This window comes from Microcaecilia unicolor, chromosome 8 (genome assembly GCF_901765095.1).
Source record: "Microcaecilia unicolor chromosome 8, aMicUni1.1, whole genome shotgun sequence".
NCBI classification, from domain to species: domain Eukaryota; kingdom Metazoa; phylum Chordata; class Amphibia; order Gymnophiona; family Siphonopidae; genus Microcaecilia; species Microcaecilia unicolor.
The window spans coordinates 74,047,792-74,074,668 of NC_044038.1; the positions used below are offsets into that span (position 1 = coordinate 74,047,792).

At 43.0% G+C, this 26,877-nt stretch overlaps 1 protein-coding gene across 1 annotated transcript in view; it reads left to right on the plus strand.

Annotated features, from left to right (window-relative positions):
• Positions 1–326: 326 nt before the first annotated feature.
• The window catches only part of XRCC1 (X-ray repair cross complementing 1), a 204,668-nt gene continuing 178,117 nt past the window's right edge, over positions 327–26,877 (plus strand). The window contains exons 1-2 of the mRNA XM_030211610.1: positions 327–438; positions 25,391–25,503. Of these exons, the coding sequence (XP_030067470.1) occupies positions 25,453–25,503 (51 nt within the window). The 5' untranslated portion in view covers positions 327–438; positions 25,391–25,452. The remainder of the gene's footprint in view (positions 439–25,390; positions 25,504–26,877) is intronic.

Consider the following 26,877-nt stretch of genomic DNA (forward strand, 5'->3'; position numbering starts at 1 on the left):
TATTTCTATTGATACTCTACCTATGAAAACTTATTCCATTATTATACTTCCTCTGTGTACATCCGTATGCTGCACAAGCTGTCATGTTTGAAAATATAAGGGAGATTAAATAAAAATGCTACCAGCTACCAACAATAAAGAACGACAACGTGGATGCAGTAGCTCATGGTTTTCTTTTATTTTGAGTGTACACAGAACGACGGCTGCTGGGGAAAGGGGAAACATAGATTAACCTTAGTGGCTTCAACTGTTTGACGTCAGACCAACCCTTGTTCTCAGTCAAACTTCCTTGAGCCTACCTTCCTCTCTGACGCAACTTCCTATTTTCGGGAAGGCGGGTGGGCGGGCGAGACGGGACGCATTTGACGAGGAGAAGTTGTATCAGGACACGGGGCATCGGCGAAAGAAAGCTGCGCAACTGTTGGTGGGCTATCTCAGGTATGAATTTGGGATAGTAGGATGTGGAGGGAGATATGCCGGATCGTGGAGAGGGGAGGGGAGGCATGTTGGGCCAATGGAGAGATGGCAGACCATGAGGCGGGAGGTTGGTCCCTAAATGCGTGTGACTTGGTATCTATGTAGTTGAGTCACATGTCAAAAGCAATTTTTCATTTGTGGAAAAGGACAGTTTCAAAAAGTGTCCACTGGTGCTGGTCCCCAACACACATACTTTTATCTACCGTAACCCATGGTATTGGGGCAGGAATTGCAACAATGCTTGTAAAACCAATGTATGTAAGTGTCTATGGTATCTTTTCCTCTGGTAGTTTTACACACACAACAAACAAAAAACCACGTGTAGTTTGGAAGTTTGGTGCAAAATTCATGGTAAAATATATCGTGTGTACATTGTCAAAATGTGGGCGGTATTTAGCAGTACTTTTATAACTGCACACAGCTAAAAAGCATCTGGGCGGTGTTCAAAAAGAGCTTTCTTTTTCTAGCCACTCGTAAACTTATAATTGTCAGGTGTTTTTCAAAGTGACTATGCAGATAGTGCTAATGAAAGCCAATTTGTCAGCTTTAGGCAGCATCTGTCTGAGCAAGGATGGGAACACAACTGCAAGGTTGGTGGTGGTTCAGCAAATTACACATAGGCTGCAGCAAACATTAAAAAAAAAATAATTGCTCATGGTCCCCCACTTACAATTTGCTCATGGATATTTTTTGCTATTCAGACTTGGCAATATTTTCACAGTTATGTGAGTATGACTATTCCGAAAATTACTCCAGGAAAACTGTTCACCTAACAATTGCGCCTGCACTTTTAAGCGGTGGTGAGCACATGCTAGTGCTTACAGCAGCTTAGTAAAAGTAACTCAGACATTATGGATCATCACATGCTAGTGCTTACAGCAGCTTAGTAAAAGTAACTCACATTATGGATCATCACATGCTAGTGCTTACAGCAGCTTAGTAAAAGTAACTCAAAGACATTATGGATCATCACATGCTAGTGCTTACAGCAGCTTAGTAAAAGTAACTCAAAGACATTATGGATCATCTAGTCTGCCCAGTAAGGTGTTTAGAGTTCTATCTGAGGGTCTATGCAGGTTACGGCCCTCTCTGCCTTGTTTTAAAGTATGAAGGCCATTTAAGTTTTGCTTTGATTGTATCTTCTTTCTATATAGGGATCCTCTGTGGTTATCCCAAGCATTCTGGAAATCTCTCATTGTTTTTGAGCTTACTACCTCCAATGGGAGAGTATTTCAGGCATTCGTCCATCCTTTCTGTGAAAATATTTCCTGATGTTACTCCCAAGTCTGCCACCTTGCAGTTTCAATTCATGTCCTCTAGTTCTAGTACTTCCCTGTCTCTGAAAAGATTTGTATATTAATACCTGTCAAGTTTTTAAAAGCTTGTATCATATCTCCCCCATCCCTCTTTCCCCTAGGGTATACATATTCAGGTCTTCTCATATGTCTTTTGGTGCAAACCCCCTTCCATTTTTATTGCCTTCCTTTGAACTGTTTGTAATCTTTTTAAGTTCACAATGAGGTATGGCTTCCAAAACAGAACTCAGCAATATTTTGTACAGTGGCATTAATGAAGCCTTTCTTCCGCAGGTTATGCGTCTTTCTAAGCAGCCAAGCTTAGCTTTGGCTACTGCCTTGTCACATTGTGTCACCACCTTGAGATCCTCAGACACATACCCAAGATCTGTCTCCTGGTCTGTGCATATCAGCCTCTGCCCCCCCCCCCCCCCCCCCCCCCAAAAAAAAAAAAAAAATTCACTTACAGTTACTTTGGATTTCTACTCCCCAAATGCATCACTCTGCCTTCTTTGCATTACATTTTAACTGCCAAATATTATAAGTACATAAGTAATGCCACACTGGGAAAAGACCAAGGGTCCATCAAGCCCAGCATCCTATCCACGACAGCGGCCAATCCAGGCCAAGGGCACCTGGCAAGCTTCCCAAACGTACAAACATTCTATACATGTTATTCCTGGAATTGTGGATTTTTCCCAAGTCCATTTAGTAGCGGTTTATGGACTTGTCCTTTAGGAAACCGTCTAACCCCTTTTTAAACTCTGCCAAGCTAACCGCCTTCACCATGTTCTCCAGCAACGAATTCCAGAGTTTAATTACGCATTGGATGAAGAAACATTTTCTCTGATTTGTGTTAAATTTACTACACTGTAGTTTCATCGCATGCCCCCTAGTCCTAGTATTTTTGGAAAGCGTGAACAGACGCTTCACATCCACCTGTTCCACTCCACTCATTATTTTATATACCTCTATCATGTCTCCCCTCAGCCGTCTCTTCTCCAAGCTGAAAAGCCCTAGCCTCCTTAGTCTTTCTTCATAGGGAAGTCGTCCCATTCCCGCTATCATTTTAGTCGCCCTTCGCTGCACCTTTTCCAGTTCCACTGTATCTTTCTTGAGATGCAGTGGCCAGAATTGAACACAATACTCAAGGTGCGGTCGCACCATGGAGTGATATAACAGCATTATAACATCCTCACACCTGTTTTCCATACCTTTCCTAATAATACCCAACATTCTGTTTGCTTTCTGAGCCGCAGCAGCACGCTGAGCAGAAGGTTTTAGTGTATTATCAACATCGACACCCAGATCCCTTTCTTGGTCCTTAACTCCTAACGTGGAACCTTGCATGACTTAGCTATAATTCGGGTTCTTTTTCCCCCACATGCATCACCTTGCACTTGCTCACATTAAACGTCATCTGCCATCTAGCTGCCCAGTCTCGTAAGGTCCTACTGTAATTTTTCACAATCCTGTCGCGAGTTAACGACTTTGAATAACTTTGTGTCATCAGCAAATTTAATTACCTCACTAGTTACTCCCATCTCTAAATCATTTATAAATATATTAAAAATCAGCGGTCCTAGCACAGACCTCTGAGGAACCCCACTAACTACCCTTCTCCATTGTGAATACTACCCATTTAACCCCACTCTCTGTTTCCTATCCTTCAGCCTATCCACAATAGGACTTTTCCTCCTATCCCATGTCCCTCCAATTTCCTCTGTAGCCTTTCATGAGGTACCTTGTCAAAAGCCTTTTGAAAATCCAGATACACAATATCAACTGGCTCCCCTTTGTCCACATGTTTGTTTACTCCTTCAAAGAATTGAAGTAAATTGGTCAGGCAAGATTTCCCCACACAAAAGCCGTGTTGACTCGGTCTCAGTAATCCATGTCCTCTGATGTGCTCTGTAATTTTGTTTTTAATAATAGCCTCTACCGTTTTCCCCGGCACCGACGTCAGACTCACCGGTCTATAATTTCCCAGATCTCCCCTGGAACCTTTTTTAAAAATGAGTGTTACATTGGCCACCCTCCAATCTTCCGGTACCATGCTCGATTTTAAGGATAAATTGCATATCACTCCGCTATGTCTTTGTCTTCCTTGATCGCCCCTTTTACCCCTCAGTCATCCAGCGGCCCAACCGATTCTTTTGCCGGCTTCCTGCTTTTAATATACCGAAAATTTTTTTACTATGTTTTTTTGCCTCTGCTATCTTTTTTTCGTAATCCCTCTTGGCCTTCTTTATCTGTGCCTTGCATTTGCTTTGACACTCCTTATGCTGCTTCTTGTTATTTTAAGACGGTTCTTTCTTCCATTTTCTGAAGGCGTTTCTTTTAGCCTTAATAGCTTCCTTCACTTCACTTTTTAACTACGCCGGCTGTCTTTTGGACTTCCGTCTTTCTTTTCTAATTCACAGAATATGTTTGGCCTGGGCCTCCAGGATGGTATTTTTGAATAGCATCCATGCCTGTTGTACAGTTTTTACCCTCTCCGTTGCCCCTCTAAGTTTTTTTTAACTGTTCTTCTCATTTTATCATAGTCTCCTTTTTTTAAAGTTAAACGCTAATGTATTTGACTTCCTGTATAAAGTTACTTCAAGGTCGATATTAAAACTGATCATATTATGATCAAGCGGCCCCAGTACCATAACGTCCCTCATAAGACCATACTAATTTTTGTAGATCACTTCTGTGCTCTGATCTGTATCCTGAAATGGCAAAGACAAATCAGGATCAAGTGTATGTATTTTATATTGTATATCTATCATGTTCTGTGAGTGTGGGTAATGTATATCTAATTGAGGAGGGGTTAACGTCTTAAGGTTGAAATGAGTGAATAAAATATTGCAAGCAATATTGTTGGATTAATCATGTATTGATAATGAATATGACTATGCTGCAGCCTTAATAAAATACTTTAAAATCACCTCCAATTAAGGAGTATGTTTACTAAGGTGCGTTAGAATTTTTTTTATGTTTAAATTATTTTTATTGACATTGAATGAAAACGATACATTTGGTGATTAGAGAGGAGACATTATTCAATATCATATCATTGAAATTTCAACTTTTGTCCCCTTACTCTGTATGTGAAGCTGTCTAATGCCTCAAAACGTTCCACATGCGTTAACACTTAAACATAGTTTCTGTATTATCCACCAACATCTAGCTGTGTGTTGCTTTCGCCGTACATTTTCATAAACCCCCAAACCTCCTCCCCCCTCCCCTATCCCAACTCTCCCTCAGTTCTAAGCTAGGAATTAACAGTTAAATAATTCTATGCTTCCCCCCTATCTTGAGCTGTTCAGATCCATCAGCACAGTCCATTTTATAATCTGAGGCTTCACACTGATTTCTATGTTGCTTGCTGCGAAGGGCTTTGCCTCTTGTAGCCCCTCGCCTGACATCGCCTCTCTTATTGTCTCTTAATATGACCTGTCCTTGTCTCCGACTGTGCTCTATGTTAGATTCCTCTCAAATGATATACAGCAAATTAAAGTGTCTGTTGCCCTCCCCTTTACCCTTCCCCCCCCCCTCCCCCCCCTTTCCTCACACACGGGAGCGAACTCCATCTCGCTCGAGTAAGTTGACAGAGTCATTCAACCTCTAATTTATTATTCTACTTCGGGCTGAGGGTTGTAAGGTGTCCCAAAAGTTCGCCCATGTCTTCTGCAGCTGCTTTCCTTCTCTGGAGGACAAATCCGCTATCCCTCGTCTTTCTAGATTTAGGAGTTCAATCATTTGGGATCTCCATGCTCCCACGGTAGGTGCTTTTTCTGCTCTCCAATGCAACAAAATAGACCTTTTTCCCATCAGCACAGTTCTATGTATGAAGGCCCCCAGGCCTGCGGGTGCAGGGCGTGCCCATTCATTTATTCCAAACAACATCAGCGGCTGGCATTTGATCTGGTGGTCCCAGTATCTCTGCGCTTCGCCCAATATCCGGGTCCAGAACAATCCCACCTGCTGGCAAGACCAAAACATGTGCCCCAGTGTTGCAGGGGCATGATTGCACCAGGGGCAGGCGGCTGAGTCCCCAAATCCAGCTTTATAGGCTCGCGATGGTGAAACATATAACCTTAGTATAAATTTATAATCCATTTCCCAGTAGCGATTGAAGATAGAGCGTCTCTGTATGCTTGTCAGGTATTTCTGCAGGAGGTCCGCTGTAACTTCTGATGCCAGATCTCTGGCCCAGCTCTGTGCTCTTGTCTGAAAATCTATGTCTTCCGTCGTGTCTTGTAAGAATCTATGGTGAAATTTAAGCGGTACTGGGTTTTGGGCACCCAGAGTCAAGGCCGTGTTCAGTGTGTCTTGAACATCCTCGCTCAGATTTACCCAGCCTAAAGCTGTGATATAGTGTCTCATCTGAAGGCAAGCGAAACGGTCTCTCTCTGTAAGTCCGAATTCCTGTTGTAGATCTGCATACCGCTTCGGTTTACCTTCATCTGTCACCAGCTGACATAGATACTGGATCCCCAGTGCTCTCCACTGGCTGAATGCCGGCGATGTGGAGCCCTCCGGGAAGTCTGGGTTGTGATATATTGGGAGAAAAGGGGTGACCCGCCAATCAAATTTGTGTCGGTTGCATAACCATTTCCAGGCTGCTCTTGCTGCTGCAATTAAAGGGTTTGGGCCCTCTCCTGTATCTAGTCTTTCCCCGGGGGCGTGTAGACTCCATCCCAAATGCACCCTAGGTGTCATTGTCTTTTCCAGTTCTATCACTGAGAATTCACTTGTCCCCACTAACCAGTCTCTGATGTGTCTCATTGCACTTGCTATAGTGAGATGTCTTATGTTGAGCAGGCCCATCCCCCCGTGTGATCTCGGCTTTTGAAGTATGTGGACTGGGAGCCTGGGTCTCTTCCTATTCCATAGAAAGCTTTGCACTGCGCGATGCAACGCCTTCTCTTCTCTCTGTTTCAAATAAAGTGGTAGCATCTGGAACAAATACAACCATTTGGGAGCTATCATCATGTTGAACAGACCTATTCTGCCTGAAAGCGATAGTGGGCATGCTCTCCACAGTTTCAGCAGGCCTCTGGTTTTTGTCAATAAAGGCCTTACATTTGCATCATACAGTGTGTCCAGGGCCCTGGGGATGATCACCCCCAGGTATTGCAGATTACCTGCCGCCCATTGTAGTGGGAATTCTCCTCTCCAGTCTGTTTGCAATGTGTCGTCCAGCGCTAGGGCCCTAGACTTGGTTCTATTAAGGGAATAGCCCGAGAGGGCGCCATATTCTTTGATGGTGTGTAGGAGAGACTCCAGGGAAGCCTGTGGGTTACTCAAGAGAACTACAACATCATCTGCATAGGCTAATACTTTGAGCTCCCTCCCGCCAACCTCTATCCCTGTTATCTTGCGTTGTGCTCTAATTCTGGCCAAAAGGGGCTCCAGCGTCAAAAGAAAAAGTAGTGGGGACAAGGGGCAGCCCTGTCGGGTTCCTCTCCCGATGTCGAACCCTTGAGTCTTGATTCCATTGATTCGAAGCATTGCTTGTGGATTTGCATACAGTGTTTCTATTGCCTCTGTAAACCACCCGTGCAACCCTATGCCCCTCAGTGTTTCGAACAGGAATGTCCACTCTACCTGATCAAATGCACGTTCTGCGTCTAAACTGACTACCATTTGTTGTGTTCTTTGGGGGGAGTTAGACATTAATGTTAGTATCATTTTCCGTGTATTCAAGACTGACTGACGACCCCGGACAAAGCCCACCTGATCCTCCTGAACAAGACGGGGCATCCAAGGTGCCAGTCTCTCTGCTAGAATGCGTGATAAGAGCTTAACCTCCACATTTATCAGGGAGATGGGTCTGTATGAACTCGGGTTCAACGCATCTCTATCTTTTTTGGGAATAAGGCTTATAAGTGCTGTATTTGCGTGCAGGGGGAAATGTCCCAGTTCTACCACTGCGTTTAGATAATCAGTCAGGGACCCCACAATCTGTGCGCTCATTAGCTTGTAAAACTCTCCTGAGAGACCATCTGGCCCCGGCGCTGAATAGAGCTTTAATGCGCCTATCGCCTTCTGTAATTCTTTGGCTGACACCGGGGCATTGAGGAGGCCGACCTGATCTGTGGGTAGACTCTCTAATCCCGCCTCTTTTAAGTAACATTTTATATTCTCCCGGTCTTCTGTGTGCCCTTGTTTCCCTTTGTACAGCTTTGCAAAGTGTTGGTAAAAGGTGTCAGCAATCTCTCCGGGGTCATGCGTCACTCTACCCACTTTGGTGCGGAGTGCTGTGATGTGGTGTGGTTTGCGCGCGCCCTTCACCAGTCTAGCTACCATCCCTCCCGTTTTATCTCCAAATTTGTGTAGCTTGTATTTTCTGTAAAGGAGGGACCTCATTGTTCGCTCATGCAGCATACTATTAAGTGCTACTCTAGTGGACATTAGTGTGTCATAATTCGTCTGCGTCGGTGTCCCTGCGTACGCCCGTCTCGCTTTTCCAAGCTGCTTTTCCAAAATTATTATTCTCCGGGCAATTTGTCGATTCCGCTTAGTGACGTAGGCTATTGTCTCTCCCCTAAGCACCGCCTTCGCTGCGGACCAAAACAAGATCTCATCTTCCTGGTGTTCTCGGTTATGTGTGACATATTCCTCCCACTTTTGGTGTAGGTATTTTCTGAAGTCGTCTGACTTGTACAAATATGCCGGAAACCTCCACCCCGGGGATTGTTGGAAAAAGGGGGCTGGGTCTAAATCCACCCAAATTAACGAGTGATCCGAGATTTCTTCTGGGCCTATAGAAGCATTTATTACTCTGGGGAATTCTGTCTGTGATATGAGAATGTAGTCGATTCTAGACTGTGTCTGATGTACTCTGGATGTGTGTGTATAGTCCCTCTCCTCCCCATGTAATATTCTCCAGGGGTCTACCAGTCCCATCTCATGACATAATGTTTCCAGTATCGAGGGTGGAGCCGAGGGTCGCGGTGGCTGGGATTTGGAGCGATCCAAGGCCGCATCCATGACTTGGTTCATATCTCCTGCTAGAATCAAGGGAAGTGTATCAAGCCCCTTGCATTTCGCCAAGACCTCTGCGAAGAAGTCTGCGCCTGCTGCGTTGGGGCCATATGTTGACACTACAAGCATTTCTTTTCCTTGCGCGTTGATCCTAATTCCCACTAGCCTCCCTTCCTGGTCTCTAAATTCTAGTCTAGTAGAGCACATGAGTGATTTGTGAATTAATATTGCTGTTCCTCCTCTCCTACCCGTGGCTGGTGAGCAGAACATTTCTCCTACCCAGTGGCGTTTCAGTTTCTCATGTTCCTCTTGGGACAATCTCGTTTCCTGGAGACAGGCTATCCCCACCCCGTGTCTCTGTAGGGCTGCGAGAATCTTGGTTCTTTTGACTGGGGAGGAGATCCCTCCCACATTCCAGGATATTATACGTATCTTATTCTGCGCATGAACAATGCACTGTTAATGTGTTGTGATGTGTTGTCCACCTTTGTCCCCTGGGCTCCCAGCCCACCCATGGGACTAACCATACTTGTCTCCTTCTTGCCCATCGTGTTCCCAGTTTCCAAAGTATAAGCTGCATGACTCTGTCAGAACCTCTATATCCTGTGTGCGACTCTCGTGTGTGTCCCTCTTTTGTTAAGCCCCCCACCCCTAACTTCCCTTTAGTTCCCTCTTCCTTCTGTGTCCCATCTAGTTTGTGTTTCCTAAACATCTAATCTCTTACTTAATAGGGAGCCCCTTCCATGCCCGAAGCCCCCCGCCCTCAAAGGTGCAACGTACTTTTACTCCCTTGTCCCTTGAAAGAAAGCCAACCTTGTAGGAGCTCACTCTTCCTGTCTTTGTTCATTTTGGTCAATCGGGCGTTGTTCCAGCTCTGTAATATATTCATGTGCCGCTTCTGCTGAGTCAAATGTTTTCCAGCGGCCCTCCTGACGAATCTTGAGCACCGCAGGATATACTAGCATAAATCTGGCCTGCAGCGCGTAAAGCCGTCGACATAACGGTGTGAACTTCTTCCGGCGCTCTTGCAGGGAGACCGAGTAGTCCTGAAAAATTCTAATTTGGTGTCCTTCATATTTGGTATCATCGCGTTTTATGCGGTATCCACTCAGTATCTCTTGTTTATGTAAAAAGTTATGCACCTTCAAAATCACCGCGCGCGGGGCCTGGCGACCATCTTGCTTTCGGCCCACGCGATGCACTCTCTCCAGGCACAGGCCGCCCGCGTGGTCTGACAAGGCGAATTCTGTTTTTAACCACTGTTCCACAACTGTTGCCAGCACCGAGTCCCCAATCGATTCAGGTAGGCCGATCAGCCGCAGGTTGCTGCGTCTGCCTCGGTTTTCTAATTCGTCTACCTTATCTGTGAGCGTTGTTATTGTGCTTTCTAGGTGGCGAATCTGCTGTTGCATTGGGGGGTGAATGTCTTCCACCTCAGACACCCTGTGCTCTAGTTCTCCAATCCGGTGTGACTCCTCTGCTAGTCGGGTCTCAAAATTTGCAATTTGCGTCGAGATTCTCTCTAATCTGGGTTCCAGAGCCTGTACCACCGCCGTATTTAGTTGCGTTAGTTGAGTTAGCTGCGCCTCCGAAAAGGGCGGGCCACTCTGTGTCTGCGGCGGCTCCATGCCTGGGCCTGTGGCTTTCAGCGAGTCTTTGTCTTTTTTTACTCCTCGCGGCGGCATAATTTTCGCTGATTTTTCCACGTACTTGTCCATCACCCAGTTAGCCGCTGTTTTTGCTTTTTAATTGCACCGGGGCAAGGCGAGATCTCAAAATCTTTGACGATGTCGGGCGTTGGGCCTCGGAGAGCAGGAACTCGCGTCCTACTCTCTCAACGCATCACGTGACCCCCCGCGTTAGAATTTTTAACACGCCTGTACATTTAAGGCACATTAAACGCTAACAAGCTTATATTTCTATGGGTGCATTAGCCATTTACGAGCATTAAAAACGCTAACGCGCCCATAGTGCCACTTAGTAAACCTAATCCTAAGTAATCTAAACGGACCTCATAGGTGTTGCTGCTTGGCTATCACTCTTCTGCCTTAGTCTCGTACACTACAATCATCATTGGTCCCACCAAATGTAATTATACATTTCTATATCTCTTTTAAAAATATTCTTTTTACACATAATGCAGTTTATTTTAACAAATACTCATCTTGAAAGAGGAATCCAAGGAGTGCTTAAGGTCAGTTACTCTTCTCTGTCATACAAATTCCTGTCCTGCTTAGTTCTGTGCTTGTAACCATAATTCAAACAATAAACAAAGGAAATTGACAATTCTGTAACATGAGAGCTACACTGCGGCCTCTCGCATTCTCTAAACTCTTCCTTGCAGCTGCACGACTGAGTATAGAAGAATGACAGCTTGAAAGAAGAACCCTACCTAATAACAGCGAGTCATAGCATCATTTTGGAGTCTGCCACAAAGGCACAGCCACACCTCCCCACCTTATGAGCTCCTGAGACACTGTGACCTCACCATCAGTGAATTCTACCCTGAGGGAGGACTCTTCTGGTTTTTAACAGCGCACATTTAGGACTGATAAAGAGCACTAAACACGACTGACTTAAATTAGCTCCAAAAGCTATCACCATGAAGTGGCTCACATGGATTTGCTTAGCCCAGGGGTAGGCAACTCTGGCCCTCGAGAGCCGCAGGCAGGTCAGGTTTTCAGGATATCCACAATGAATATGCAGGAGATAGATTTGCATACCATGGAGGCAGTGCTTGCAAATCTATCTCATGCATATTCATTGTGGATATCCTGAAAACCTGACCTGCTTGCGGCTCTCGAGGATCGGAGTTGCCTACCCCTGGTTTAGCTCTTTTGAGCGGGCAGCAGCATACCAGATAAAAATGACTAACATTCTATGGCCTAGAAAAACTCGTTACCTTTTGAAATTACCCAAACACGTCTTCCCTTTGGAACACAAGTCTCAACTCACGCCTGTCCCAGTTGCCATTGTTCTGGAATATTCTGGCCTTTTGGGTCTGCTTATTTCTGTGTGTTTCCACTGACAGTTACAACCAGGGCTGTGGAGTCGGTACAAAAATCCTTTGACTCCGACTCTGACTCCGACTCCTCAGTTTATGGTATCTCCGACTCCGACTCTTCAGTTTTTAATATGTATTTTTTTTGCATGTTGACTGAAAGAGTGCAGCATGCAAGGCTGCATATTAATGTTTGGGTTTAAAATCTATGTCATTGTGACTTTTTATTTTATTTATTAAAGAAACTATAAATATTCATTAATCCTAAAGTTTAAACAAAAAAACACACAAAAAAACAAGGTTATGTTTATTGTTTTTTTATCAAGTATAAAGTCATCATAGCATTATGTTTATTGTTTTTTTTTATCAAGTATAAAGTCGTCATAGCATTAGCAAGTATAAAAATCTGGAACAACCACATCCTTTGGAAATTCTAGAACGACATCCTTTGGAAATTAGAACAAAATCAAAGTTAACCTACATAAACCAAAAACATTTGGAAAACCTAAAACAACTTATATATTAAACTTGGCATATATAGCTGTAGAATAGCTGTTAAACATAATCCAAAATTAACTAATATATTGTTCTTAGAAACAGAATTGCTTCTGCCAGATCCTCCTTCATAGAAGCCCTTAAATCTGATTTGATTATTTTCTGTGCTGAAAACAGTCTTTCAACACTGATTTGGGTGGGTGGCATTGCTGTTACAGTTCTAGCTGCATCACTGACAATCTCTGGATAAACAATGATGGCTTCTTCTATAGTCAGTTTTTATGAGCGGTCAAACTTTTCCACTTCTTTTAATCCTTTAAAAAACTCTTGCATGAATTTCTTTGTATGGACATTTACAGGTTGCTTTTCCATGCTTAACCGACATCACTTTGCTTTTGAAGCTTCCATTTTGTCCAGATAGGCTTGAAAATTCTCTTCTTCATTTGAAGAGGATGAACCTGAGTTACCATTACCACCAGTATTTATAGCTTTAGCTTCATCCAGTGGTTTATGAGTTTCAGGTAGCAACCCTTTCATGCGAACTGCTATGTCATAGAGTGCCTGTTTTCCTGTAGCAATTTGGTCACTGCTCAACAAAATTCGGCTCATTGGATCAACATAAATAGCAGCTAAGAGAATTTGATTATCCAGCAAGAGCTCCTCTCTTTTCCTCATTGAAGATACAATGCCATCAGCAATTAACCCCCCACTTTTGTTAAGGTTATATATCAAGCCCTTCCATTCCAAGAAGAATTTACCTGGTGTTAAATCTTCGTATTGCAGCTTCTTGGTAACAGAAAAAGGGTAAGAAAGTAGCCTTTCTAATTCTGTAACTTGAGCCCACTGTTTTTCTTTTAATGAAACATTTACATTGTCCAGTTCTTCAAGAAAGTCTTTTAGTTCAAGCAAACGCTTTATCATCAAGTAAGTGCTTCCCCAGCGCGTTGCTTGATCCAAAATGGCTCCTTTTCCAGCATGTCTCTTCAGAATAGCATCTGTTTTAGGGATCCTGGCTGCAACAGCTACTTGCCTCAACTTGCTAATTAGTGTAGCCGCATGACGATCCTTCAATCCATCTCTTATTGCTAGTTGCAGAGTATGAACAGCACAACGCATATGTTGAATGGTAATAAGCTTAGATGCTTCAGCAATATCATCCAAACTTTCACAGCTTTCTTGAATTGCAGAACTGTCATCTTCTGATATTTGTATGCTGCTTTCTTCATCAACTTCCTTCATTTTTTAAATTGTGCTTAACATATTTGAAGCATTATCAGTTACTATCTATAGAATGTGTTCCTTTTTAATTTCAAAATCTTCTAAAACACCTTCCACTAACTTCTGCAGATACTCACTGGTATGATGTGCCTGAGTGTCATTTACTCCTAATGTCCAGGTTATTGTTTTTTTGTTTTCATCAGCAAATCTAACATTAATTGCAAAATAATTGACTCTGTGACGTGTGCATGCATCCATTTTAATAAAGACAAAACGTCCCTTCAGACTTTTTCTTAGTTCTTCCTTCTTACATTTGGCCTTTTCAAGTATAAGTTTCCTTATACTTTCTCGTTCCAGAGAAACTCCAAGCTTTTTAGCCATTTCTCCATTTAAGCCTAAAAAGGCTGGTTGTGAAAAAAAAGATAGTGGTATACTATTCTTTACTGCCATTTCAATGATGTGGTTTTTGAATTTTTCTGGTGTCATTGTTATAGTAACTTTGTCAGCTGTAAAAAATCTTGATAGTTGTGTCTGGCCTCCAGTAGATTTCTGATATTTTATTGACCCTGAAGTAGATGGAATGTTTTCATTGCTATCTTTCTCATTCACAGCTTCTAACACTTTAGGATGGAAACGCTGCAAGTGTCTTTTTAAATTTGATGCTCTTGTAGGTGCATTTTTTTCATAACCACTGAAACTGCTAATTTTTGCATCACATGCTTTTTCACCATCATCATCTTCTATAATACATTGACATACATAATGTTTCCCATCTGTTGATATTGTAAAGTGTTCGTAAACAGCAGACTTTGTCATGTTTCCTGATTCTTTTTGCCATTGTGAATGGTGTGCCACTTCCACTAAAATATAAAGCTCTTCTTGCAGAGAGAGAGGAAGTTGGGTGGAGTCTCTCTGCTGCCTTATCTGTGTGTGCTGAATGATCTTCTCTTGGAGCTTAAGTTCACTGTGGGGTCAGAGAGGAGGTGCTCTACAGCAGGTCAGTAAATGCAATGGGAGACTGAGCAGAGGGAAGCTCTCCAGCAAAATAGTTCAGCTGGACTTCACACTGTTGCAGGAATTACCACTATTGTTAGCAGAATCTGTGGTACTTCAGGAGTCAAACAGCACACACCAGAATGAGGGAAAAATCTTCTTTATTTGCCAGCAGACAAAGTAGAACATCAGCACTAAGTCTCTTCTTCAGCTCTCTCTGGATCCTGCATCTCTTGTCTGTCCTCTCTCTCCTTCTTCTGTCCGTTCCAACGTAAGCTGCCTCTGCTCCCAGTTATATACAGTTTTAAACCTCCTCTCTAGCCCCCCCTTCTCACCAGATGGCAAAGAATAGATTGATTACCCTGTTTCAACCAATCATCTCTATACATATTCAAAATATCAGTTACATAGGTTTCAGACATTTCCTAAACTGACCTATGACCTGGGGCCCCTCACATTAGACAATGGGGCACCTATCTCCTGCATTTTATTATGATTAAATTCCCAGATTTCCAGCTAACTTCATACTAACTGGGTTCTGGCATTCATTAAGGGGTCAAGGGCCAGTCTTACTTAATGGCATACATATATGATTTGTTATTACTTTCAGAGCCAGTCCTATACTTAGCTAATCAATCAAGGAGAAGAGAGTTGACTAGTCCTGACCTTTTTCACCTATTAGCTTTCTTCACAAAACTAGCTAGGACTGTAGATAATTCAAACCAGATGCTTGACCTCTTAAACAGCAGACAAAGGCTCACTTTAAAAAGTCAGGCAAATATGTAACACTGGATTTAAAGATATTCTACATATTAATTACACAGAATGAAACATATTCTACAATAAACAGAAATCAGAATTCCTTATAAAACAAATCTAAACATCAGGAATATCTACACTTACACTATCTCCTTCTAAGCATTTTAAAACTAATCCTTTTAAAACTACAGTATGTCTGCAACATGCCTTGTTCATAATGGCACCCATATGTGGTAAACTAATACCTATGACCTAACATTTAACTCAAAAAGGGACAAAGAGTGTTTAATTTCTCACTGACCTTTCTAACCTTTCAGTCTAGCAGAAGCTAACTTCTGAGTAAATTAAATCCAGCTGGCATTCCTTCACTTTACTTTACAGAACTGAGAATTTAACCACCAAACTTTAAACAGAATTAACAATTAATATAATTTCTTTGTCCACTGCCTCAACACTAGTGAAACAACTAGGTACTAAGCTTTATTCACAGCAGAGAAGTACTTTATTCAAATGTATGAGGAGTCGGTACATTTTTGCCGACTCCAACTCCGACTCAATGTACCCAAAATTGCTGCCGACTCCACGACTCCGACTCCACAGCCCTGGTTACAACATAGGAATTTCTGGCTGGTCACATGCTCTGATGGGGTCTCATGTTGCTAAGGCAATTCAGATACCTGGTATGTCCTGTTTATCAAAAGTGAGTTAGAGGTGTGGCAAGGACAAACTGCAAGCTTCCAGCACATATGAAAGTCCCAATTGCAAGTCTCCAGCCCATGTGCAGCACCTATGATTGGTCCAGGGTAGAGGAGAGGCGGATGCTCACAACAGCCCTGCTGCAGACAAAGGAACTCTGAAAAGCTAGGCATGGAGAGAGAGTTTCAGATCCGTCTAATGGCCTATGTTTTTTTTCCCAAGGGGGTTTTACGTTCCCCCCCTTGATAGAAACTAATTCTCTATAGCTATGAATCTTTCATTCATTCTTTCTGCCTCTGCCTTCTCTCTGCTTTCTCTCAGTTCTGTGACCTTTATATGAGGAACAAACTTTTCTTCCTTCTTTATCTAATTAGTCTAATTAACTAACTGTAGCTGATATCATGGAATGATTATGTCATAACCAAACTCTGTAAGCCACATTGAGCCTGCAAATAGGTGGGAAAATGTGGGATACAAATGCAATAAATAAATAATTACTTATAATTACCAGAGGTACTGATGTTAGATTTTGTAAGTTTGTTATAACTTGAAACTGATGTCTGATGCTGTGCTGGTGGGTGAGTAATTAAAAAGACTTTTAATTCTCTCTAATTCCTGTAAATTATTTCTGTTTTATAATGTGATATTTCATAAGTGTTGTAGCGGATAGCAAACCAAATTGCGCAGCCTAGAACACCATTTATATCAACACCAGATCTGTGGGGAGCAAGGCTTTCTTACTCGGGTATCTGCTAGAATCTTCAGGCTTTCTGTTTTTCTTAGAAACATGGCTCACACAAGCTGATAGTCTGATATTGCCTCACATCTATCCCCCCAGTTATGGTATTCTTCACTCTCCAAGACAGAGTAAAAAAAAAGTGGCAGACTTGCTCTTATATCTAAGAGGTTTTTTCCATATGTCTTGTTAGTTCTGGGGTTTTCCCTGAGCTGGAATATATGTTGTGCAGATTCTGCGATAATTCAAAAGAGGCAAATCAAATCGCCCTACTCCTCATTTACCATCCTCCGGGAGCTTAGTCCAAGGCAGAACCTCGACTTGTAGAGTTTACTTCCTCTGCAATGTCCCAATTTTCTAGGATTATCTTTCTAGGAGACTTAAACCTACACTTGGACAATGATGTGGACTCCAATGTCCATAACTTCAAATCATTCCTGAAGGACTGCGAACTAACTACATTCTCTAAGGATGCAACTCATGAAAAAGGCTATATGTTAGACTTCATGAACTATCTAAAGCTACTCCAGAGGAAAATAGTCCAACCCAGAGATCCTACAATCCAAGGAGTGAAAACTAACCAAAACCGGGAATCTTTTCAACCACTAACAGTTGAGGATGTAAGATCACTTCTGTTGAAATTCTCCTGAGCCAACTGCTCCTTGGATCAATGTCCGAAATACCTACTCAAATCCATCCCTATGGAAGCAGTAAACTGGATACTCGATAATCTCAATGAGCTGTTAAAAACTGGCTCTCTTCCTCCTGATATGCGCAAAATTGTTCTCACTATGCTGTTGAAGGGATCTGTGCTAGATGTAGCATTGTCTACAAACTACTGTCCAGTGGCAAGCATACCTGTTTTTACTAAAGTATTAGAAACCTGCATCAGTAAACAACTCTTTATATCTGGAAAAGTTTCTATATTACACTGGTCACAATTTGGCATTAGATCGTCACATAGTATGGAAACGTTGCTGCTAGTTCTAACGACATATGTCAAACAACACCTATGCAGAGGTGACCAAGTAATTCTTCTTCAATTCGATATCGGCAGTGTTCGATGCAGTTGACCACACATTTCTACTCAAATGCCTGGACCAGATAGGAATAACAGGGACTGTGATCAAATGGCTCAGTGAATTCCTTTCAGATCAAAGCTATTCTGTCAAGCATAACAACCAACTTTCCAACTACTGGTCTAACTGTGGGGTCCTGCAGGGATCTCCTCTCTCACCTATCCTGTTCAATCTCGTCATCCCTTGCCTCAATACACCTGGGTCTTAATGAACTACTATTATCCTATGCGGATGATATCCTGCTTCTCTTACCAGTGACAACATCAAACAAAGATACAACTCAGTATGATTGAATGCCATGACTTCTGTTAGCACCTGGGCTCTAACCAATAAACTGAAATTGAATGTGCAAAAAAAACAAAAAACAAGGTCCTGTAGTTCCAAAATCAGGTAGTTGAGCTCCCATCATCAATATCTTTGTCCAATGGTCAAAGCTTTACAGTTGAGTCTAAAATCAGAGTACTAGGGGTCTTGCTTGATTTCTTCGCTCACCTTCTCTTCCCATATTAACCAGCTATTGAAGAAAACACTATTCAAAATGAGACAGCTACGTATGGTCAGATCATTCTTCGATCAAACAGCCTTTGCACTACTAGTCCAAATGTTAGTCCTACCTCACTTGGATTACTGTTTTATTTCTTGTTATTAAGTGTCAATATCAGAAAAAAATGCAAATAATTCAGAATACAGCTGCTAGACTAATATACAGATTGAATAGATACACTAGTGTTTCAATTCATCTTAACAAACTGCACTGGCTAACCATAGCAGAAAGAGTCAGGTTCAAAGCTGCTTGTTTAGTTTTTCAGTTCTTAAAGGGTTTCACCTCTAAACTGCTGACAGATCATGTCGCTACATTTGATCCAGTTGTAACAGACTGTCTCGCCTAGAATGTAAACTGCACTGAACCGTGGAAAGGGGATTTTAGTGGTATATAAGAATTGATTTGATCTTTAGAGTCTTGTGAATGAATTAGCTAGGGGATCACTTCCCAATATAGACTGTTTCAAGGAATTCCCCTAAAAACATGATATTAAAAAGCTATATTTCACCAATATTCTTAAATCCAGTATTTAAAAGTCAAAACTAATATCTTTGACCATCCTTGTGATTTTGCCTTCACTCATTAGCCAAAATGGCAGCGGCCATAGTACAACCACCTTTCAGACTACTGTTACTTTGATGTGGTATTGTATTCCAAACTTACATGATATAACTGCTGATATGTGGTTGTCATGGTGGTGAATTGCCAGCTGCCCTGCTTGTGATGCCTGTGTGTAGTCATGAAGGAGTGTAACCTGCACAGTAGGGTAGATGTGGCTCAAGTACATAAGTAATGCCACACTGGGAAAAGACCAGAGGTCTATCGAGCCCAGCATCCTGTCCACGACAGCGGCCAATCCAGGCCAAGGGCACCTGGTGAGCTACCCAAACGTACAAATATTCTATACATGTTATTCCTGGAATTGTGGATTTTTCCCAAGTCCATTTAATAGTGGTTTATGGACTTGTCCTTTAGGAAACCATCTAACCCCTTTTTAAACTCTGCTAAGCTAACCGCCTTCACCACGTTCTCCAGCAACGAATTCCAGAGTTTAATTACGCGTTGGGTGAAGAAAAATGTTCTCCGATTTGTTTTAAATTTACTACACTGTAGTTTCATCGCATGCCCCCTAGTCCTAATATTTTTGGAAAGCGTGAACAGACGCTTCACATCCACCTGTTCCACTCCACTCATTATTTTATATACCTCTATCATGTCTCCCCTCAGCCGTCTCTTCTCCAAGCTGAAAAGCCCTAGCATCCTTAGTCTTTCTTCATAGGGAAGTCGTCCCATCCCTGCTATCATTTTAGTCGCCCTTCACTGCACCTTTTCCAATTCTAGTATATCTTTCTTGAGATGCGGCGATTGGAATTGAACACAGTACTCAAGGTGCGGTCGCACCATGGAGCAATATAACGGCATTATAACATCCTCACACCTGTTTTCTATACCTTTCCTAGTAATACCCAACATTCTATTTGCTTTCTGAGCCGCAGCAGCAGCACACTGAGCAGAAGGTTTCAGTGTATTATCGACGACGACACCCAGATCCCTTTCTTGGTCCGTAACTTCTAACGTGGAACCTTGCATGACGTAGCTATAATTCGGGTTCTTTTTTCCCACAGACTGGATGGACAGATCAGGTCTTTATCTGTTGTTATTTACTATGTTACTACTTGTGTTGTCTATTCATTCCAGAATGTGCACTCTGTTGCATATTTGTATCATCTGCAAAAAGGCACATTTATTTCCTGTTAACTCTTAGGTAATATTGCTCTCACTCCGCTACTCACTGTATTTCCTCTGAGTAACTTCCATTTATCATCATATTCTGTCATTTTTCAACCAGCTTCCCATCTAGTTCACTACTTTGGATCCTTTCAGACCACTCAATTTATTCATGAGCTTCTCGAAAGGAACGGTATCAAAGGCTTTGATGAAATCCAAGTAGACTATATCAAGCGCCTGGCCTTGATCCTTTTCTCTGGTTGCTCAGTCAAAGGAATCAATCAGGTTCATTTGACTTGATTTTCCGTATTGTCTAGGATCTTGTAACCTGTTGGATTCTAGAAAGTTCTTTATTCTCTCCTTCATTAGCATTTCCATTATGGGCCCGATGATCAGAAGCAAACAGGGGCGCTAGAGGCCAATAGCGTCATATTAGCACCTGTGTTTGCTCCCGCCCGATGATCAGAGCCTGTGAGCACAGGTAATAGTGCGCTTGCTAGCTCTGAATGCTAATTACATGCAAATACATGCAAACAAGGGTCTCCTGCATTCATCCCTCATAATCAGCGGGCAGTGCACCAAACAAGGGTGCTGCTACCGCTGCAAACCTTACACCAGCTCGGAGCTGGCATTAGGGATTGCTAGCAAGGGAGGAATGAGAGAGACCCACTGAAGAGATTTGACAGGTCAGGGATTTTTTCCCGGACCTATCAAACCTAAGCCCGCCACCCCAAAACACAAAAACCCTGGTGGTCCAGTGGGACCGCTATCTATCTGCCCCCCTCCACGCCCGGCGGCCTACCTCTCCGTAGTGGTGGTAGTAGGTGGAGAAGGGAGGAACTAGTACTCCCTTCTCTTCAAGCACCTTCCCAAAATGGTGGCATGCGCTGGGCGGGGCTTAACCCATATATGGAAGTTAGGCCCAGCGCATCCCAGGATACACCGGGCAAGGCAGGACGCCACCATTTTGGGAAGGCCCCTGAAGAAGAGGGAGGGAGTGCTAGTCCCTCCCTCTTCCAACTACTACCACCAATAAGGAGAGGTAGTCAGGTAGTGGTGGAGGAGGGCAGATAGCGGTCCCACTGGACAACCGGGGCTTTTTTGTGCTTTCGGGGGAGGGGCCTGGAAGTCCACCGGACCTCCAGGTCTTGTGTTGGGGGGGTGGGCTTAGGTTTGACAGGTCTGTGAGAAAATTCCAGACCTGTTAAACTTATTCTTCTATTTGACAGATCCAGGATTTTCACAGCCCGGACCTGTCAAACAACTTCTGCAGGAGGAAGTACCCCTATGAGCAGCGCTAATAGCGCACATAAATTTGCATGCTATTAGCTTTGATCATAGGGGCGTTATAGCCCCGCGCTGTTCCGTTGCTATTTTTAGAGTGCTGTTTGGAACAGTGCGGGACTTTTGATCATCAGCCCATTAGTTTTCCTACGACAAAAGTAAAGCTTAACCTGTAGTTTCCCCACTTCTTCTCTGTTTGCATTTTTGTGAAGAGGGATCACATCCGCTCTTCAATCTCTTTATTTAAATTTTTATTTACACATTTATATTCTGCCTAAACCAAACATCTGAACCTCTCCTGTCTCTATCCTTTTGTTACATCTTTAAGAGGGTTTGCCAGAGTCTCTGAGCTCCCTCAATATCCCAGGATGGCTTTATCCACTTTCAGTTTTTCAAGGTATTCGTAAACACTTTCTTCCACGAACAGTGCAATATCTACTTAATTCCTGAATATGACTTTGCCAGCAAACTGTAGTCCTCCTCCCACGAATGCTCAACAGAAGCAGTGCTTTTTTTTGTGCCGGTACGCGCCGGTACGGTGTACCGGCACCTTTTTTTCTCAGGTTGACAGAACTCTCTCTCGGAAGTCGGAGTCTCCTGCTCAGCGGCTCCGCTGTGATGGCGGGTGAAGTTTGTCACGTCACCAACCCCTTACCCTATCAGCTTCGGCAGGCTCAGCAACATCACGCACCTGACAGCAACGAAGAGGTCACCTGAGCAATGGCGCATGCGTGTTGTGAAGCCAGGTCCTGCTCGTGCACTGCCTCGAATCGTGCGGGACAGAGAAGAAGAACTGACGCCGTCACCAAGTGCTCACCAGCACAACTGCTCCCTCCGTCAGCTCCGAAGTTGGAAAAAATGTCTGTAACAGGCAGGGTACAGCTGAGCACCGGCAGTGCGCCCCTGCCCCCCCCCCCTCCCTCCCCCCCCCGTGACAAATCAGAGAGGCTGGTTCAGGGCACCAAGCAAGCTCCTCCAGCACAGCCCACAGCCTGAGAAAGAAACGTCGATGCTGGGTGATCTGTTTGAACTGCTGTCGTTGCCGGCGGTCTGAAGGACAAGCTTGAAGGTAGGACGCTGGAGCAGAGAGTTTGAGAAAGAAGGGAGATGTTGGACCGTGGGTGGGGTAGGGGAGTAGAGGGGGAGATACTGGACTGTGGAACGGGACGGGGAGGAGAGAGGGAGAGAAGCTAGACCGCGGGTTGGTTCTTGGTGTGTGTGAAGGCAGTCAAATGCATGTGTTTTGGTATCTGCTAAGGTCTGCATCCACATCTAGTAGATTAGAGAAAGCTTATGTTAAAGAATAAAGATACTGACATTTGCATCTATTTACACCGACATGATCTCTAATTTGCTCTTCAAAGGTGTCCTTAAGCATTTGTAATGAGGAAAAAGAAATCATATTTTTATTATATGAATTTATCTTGAGCAGAATCTGGAGTAGTAGACTGTATGATAGATTTTAGAACATATTTGGAATATGTATTTGTTGAAAGATCTACCTTCTTATTGACCTGGATAAGAAATGAAAAATTCAAACATTTAAGCCCAAACAGTATTTTTAGCCTTGTGTCCCATTTGACTTTATTTCCTGGAATAATAATAAGAGAGAGATATTTTCAGATATACTCTTATCTACTTGCTTATTCCCACCTTACATCATAAACCTTTGCCTAACAGCAGGTTGCCATGGAAATGATTGATGTCACAAATACAGGATTAGGGCTTCAAGAAAATAAAGTATATAAAATGTAATGCTAAGGGCACTTATGAGCCAGAAAAGGCAAACAGAGAGCACAATGTGGATGGTTAGATATAGTTCTGAAATTAACAAATGCTTTAGATTTTGCTTTATTACTTTTTGTTCAGAACTGATCCAGGTAAGCAGTAGTGCAGAAATAAGTGCTAGCAGGAACAGATTGAGAAATCTTAGTAAAGCTGGGGAAGAAATAATGAGACTTCAGTTTGTAGAGGAAATGGTTTTCATCAGCTTTGTTTAGGTCTGTGCTGTTTTCACCGTTTATATATTTATTTTGCACATATGAATGCATGATGCTTCACTAAAATGGATTGATTTAAACAGGAAAAAAAAGGAAGGTCTTTATTTGTACCTGAAAGTTATGTTAGTGGACCTTTTTGTGTACTTTTCTCGTCCATTCATTTTATAGCACTTTACAGTGTTTTTAAGTACTATCTATAGCAGAATTAAGGACTTCTACATTTTTAGGTTCTTAACGCTGCTGGAATAAGGCAGGTCAGATTGTTAGTATTATACCCAGGCACTAAGATCAGCATTACTTATTGTGACTCCATCAAGATCTTCTGATATGTAGTTCTGTGTGGAACATCCTGTTTGTTATGTTTTATCAGTAAGGGATGTATTGGTATTCTAGGGACTGGTGTAATATTCTCAAAGATGCTTTTTATATGCTCTATGGCTGGTAAAGGGGTGTGGCTAGTGTAGGGGTGGAGTTATATATGGGGTGGAGCATTTATATTAGCCCCACCCCCCATGTTGCCCTGTATGAGTACCGGCACTTTTTTTCTTACAAAAAAAGCACTGAACAGAAGATTTGTTTAGCACATCTGTTCTATTGTTCATCACTCCCCACCCACCCCCAATAGCAGTTCTCAACATCTTTCAGTCTTGCAATACTATTTCTAGTCTTCCTTTTATCCCCACCACACCTGAAAAAGTCTTGTCACCTCTCTTTACATCTCTAACCATTTTTTCTTTCCTGTGCTTTTGCCAGCTACATTCCTCTCTCCACTTTTTTGGGTTTTATCCAGTATTTCCTTGTTTGTACTGTATTCTTTACCATGTAAGATGCTTTCTTTTACTATGTAAGCCGCACTGGACTCGCTTTATGTGGGAAAGAGCGGGGTACAAATGTAATAAATAAATATTCTTTTGTGTTCTTCTCCTTTCACTGCTTCTGTATTTCATGAACACTATCTCTTTTATTTTTTCAGTCAGTTGTTTGGAGAGCCATATCAGTTTCCTTTCCCTCTTGCTTTTGTTTACTTTGCATAAAGATCTGTTGCCATTTTTATATCTCCTTTCAACTTGGACCATTGTCTTTCCACTTCTCTTGTATACTCCCATTCTGTCAGCTCTTTCTTCAGGTACTCCAGTTTTGTGTGTCTACACCTCATTGTAACTCTTATATCAAACCATATGTAATGATCACTATTGCTTTGGTGGGCACCTGCCTCGGCAGTGGACATGCTTTCTCTATTTCTTAGTATTAGATTAGCATTAGCATTTGTATAGCGCTACCAGACGCACGCAGCGCTGAACACCTGATACAGAGAGACAGTCCCTGCTCAATAGAGCTTACAATCGAGCGCCACCCCTTCCCTCATGGGTTCCATTACCATTTGTCTGAGCAAGAGCACCTTGAAAGGCATCCACAATCTCTCTACTTTCTGATTCTGCAGATGAGACATAGGCATCTTTGTGCCTTTATCAAATGACCCCAGGGAAAATATGAGTAATTGTGTGTGTGTGTATACCAGTAAGAACAGACATATATGCATGTATTTTATATAACATCTTAAGTGGCAGTCTTTCCTCAGGAACACCTACGTATGTAGCATGTACGAGAAACTGCTATTTATTAGTGCACCTATTTTGTAGACATTTTTGGTATCGGGCAACTTTATAGGAACGTACCTGAGCATGTAAAAAGCTGATCTGAATTACCCCCTCTGTTTTACTTTGGGTGTAAGATTAGCTTAATGATTAAAGTAGTGGGCTGGGAACCAAAGGACCCAAGGGTTAATCCTATAGCAGCTCCTTGTGGCCTTGGGCAAGCCACTTAACCCTTCATTGCCTTGGGTTGGCTGGGGGGGGGGGGGGTGACACTGAGAACTTCACTTGCCGTGGACACCATTGAGCTTGTGACGGCCTCCATAATCTATTCACAGCTTAGTGATTGTGCACGTGGGACAGAGAGGAGAGAGATGTATTTTGGAAACATGTAAAATAGTCCTTTTAGTAAAATTATCTGAAACTGGTTAAAGATTAGAGGCGGCTTCTGAGTATAGCATTAGTGGAGTTACAGGGGTTGTAAACACTAATGGTTTCTTTATCTCTCTCCTTAGGAAACACCCATGTGTGTGGATTCAGTGGAGTTGAAGACACAGACCTCATAACGGATTGAAAAATGCCAGATATTAAAGTGAAGCATGTCGTGTCCTGCAGCAGTGAGGATTCGGTGAGAGAAACTATGGAATGGGGTAGGGGAGGCAGGCAGGCAGTGACTGTCCCCAGCTATTTGAAAGGGAAGGGGGAAGAATAGGGATGATTTCTATTGTGTGTGTCCCTTATTAATCTGCACAATGGTTAGGATAGAAGCACTATACTGATAAAACAAGATGGTTATTTTAGAATTATGTTCACATGTCAATGGCAGCATTTACACTGTAGATTGCAGATATTTCAAAGTAGTGTGGTTTGGGAAAACCAAAAATCTGTACGCATATTCCCCATTTTTTACAATGGAATACATGTATAGAAATAAATTTGCCCCGTCGGGTTTTGCACCACTTTGAGGCACATGCAGATTTTCAGGGCCAGCTCAAGAGGTAACTTTTGTTTTTGTAACCCCACCACCACCACCATGCCCCTTGCCTCCCACCTGCCATGCCCCACCCCCTACCTTGGGGCCAATCTGGGGATATGAGCTACACAATTTCCCCCCCCCCCCCCCTACACCTCAGCAATTTTCACAATACCTCCCTCATCCCCCCCCCCCCCCCCCCCCCACACACACACACACACTTCAGCAATCAGCAAGATTCCTGATGGCTGCTTCTTCTTCTTTTTCCTCCTTCTCTGAAGTGTCTATTGATGAAACTGCCCTTCTTCTTTCCTCCTCTAAATCTACTACCTGTTCCTCTGATCCCATCCCCACTTATCTACTTAACACTATCTCTCCTACTATCATCCCAGTCATCTGTCACATCCTTAATCTTTCACTCTCCACTGCAGTTGTTCCTATGGCCTTCAAACATGCTGTGGTCACTCCACTCCTTAAAAAACCCTCACTTGATCCTACCTGTCCCTCCAACTATCTCCCCATCTCCCTTCTCCCTTTCCTTTCCAAATTACTGGAACGTGTCGTTCACCGCCGTTGTCTTGACTTTCTTTCTTCGCAACCTATTCTTGACCCACTCCAATCTGGTTTTCGCCCTCTTCACTCTACTGAAACTGCACTTACCAAAGTCTCTAATGACCTGCTACTGGCTAAATCCAGAGGTCTCTATTCTATCCTTATCCTTCTTGACCTATCTGCTGCTTTCGACACTGTTGACCACACTATGCTTCTGGATACACTGTCCTCGCTTGGATTCCAGGGCCCTGTTCTTTCCTGGTTCTTCTCTTACCTCTCGCTTCATTCTTTCAGTGTTCACTCTGGTGGATCCTCTTCAACTTCCATCCCGCTTTCTGTTGGTGTGCCTCAGGGTTCTGCCTTGGACCCCTCCTCTTCTCCATCTATACCTCTTCCCTTGGTACCCTGATTTCATCCCATGGCTTCCAGTACCATCTTTATACTGATGACTCTCAGATCTACATCTCCACCCCTGAA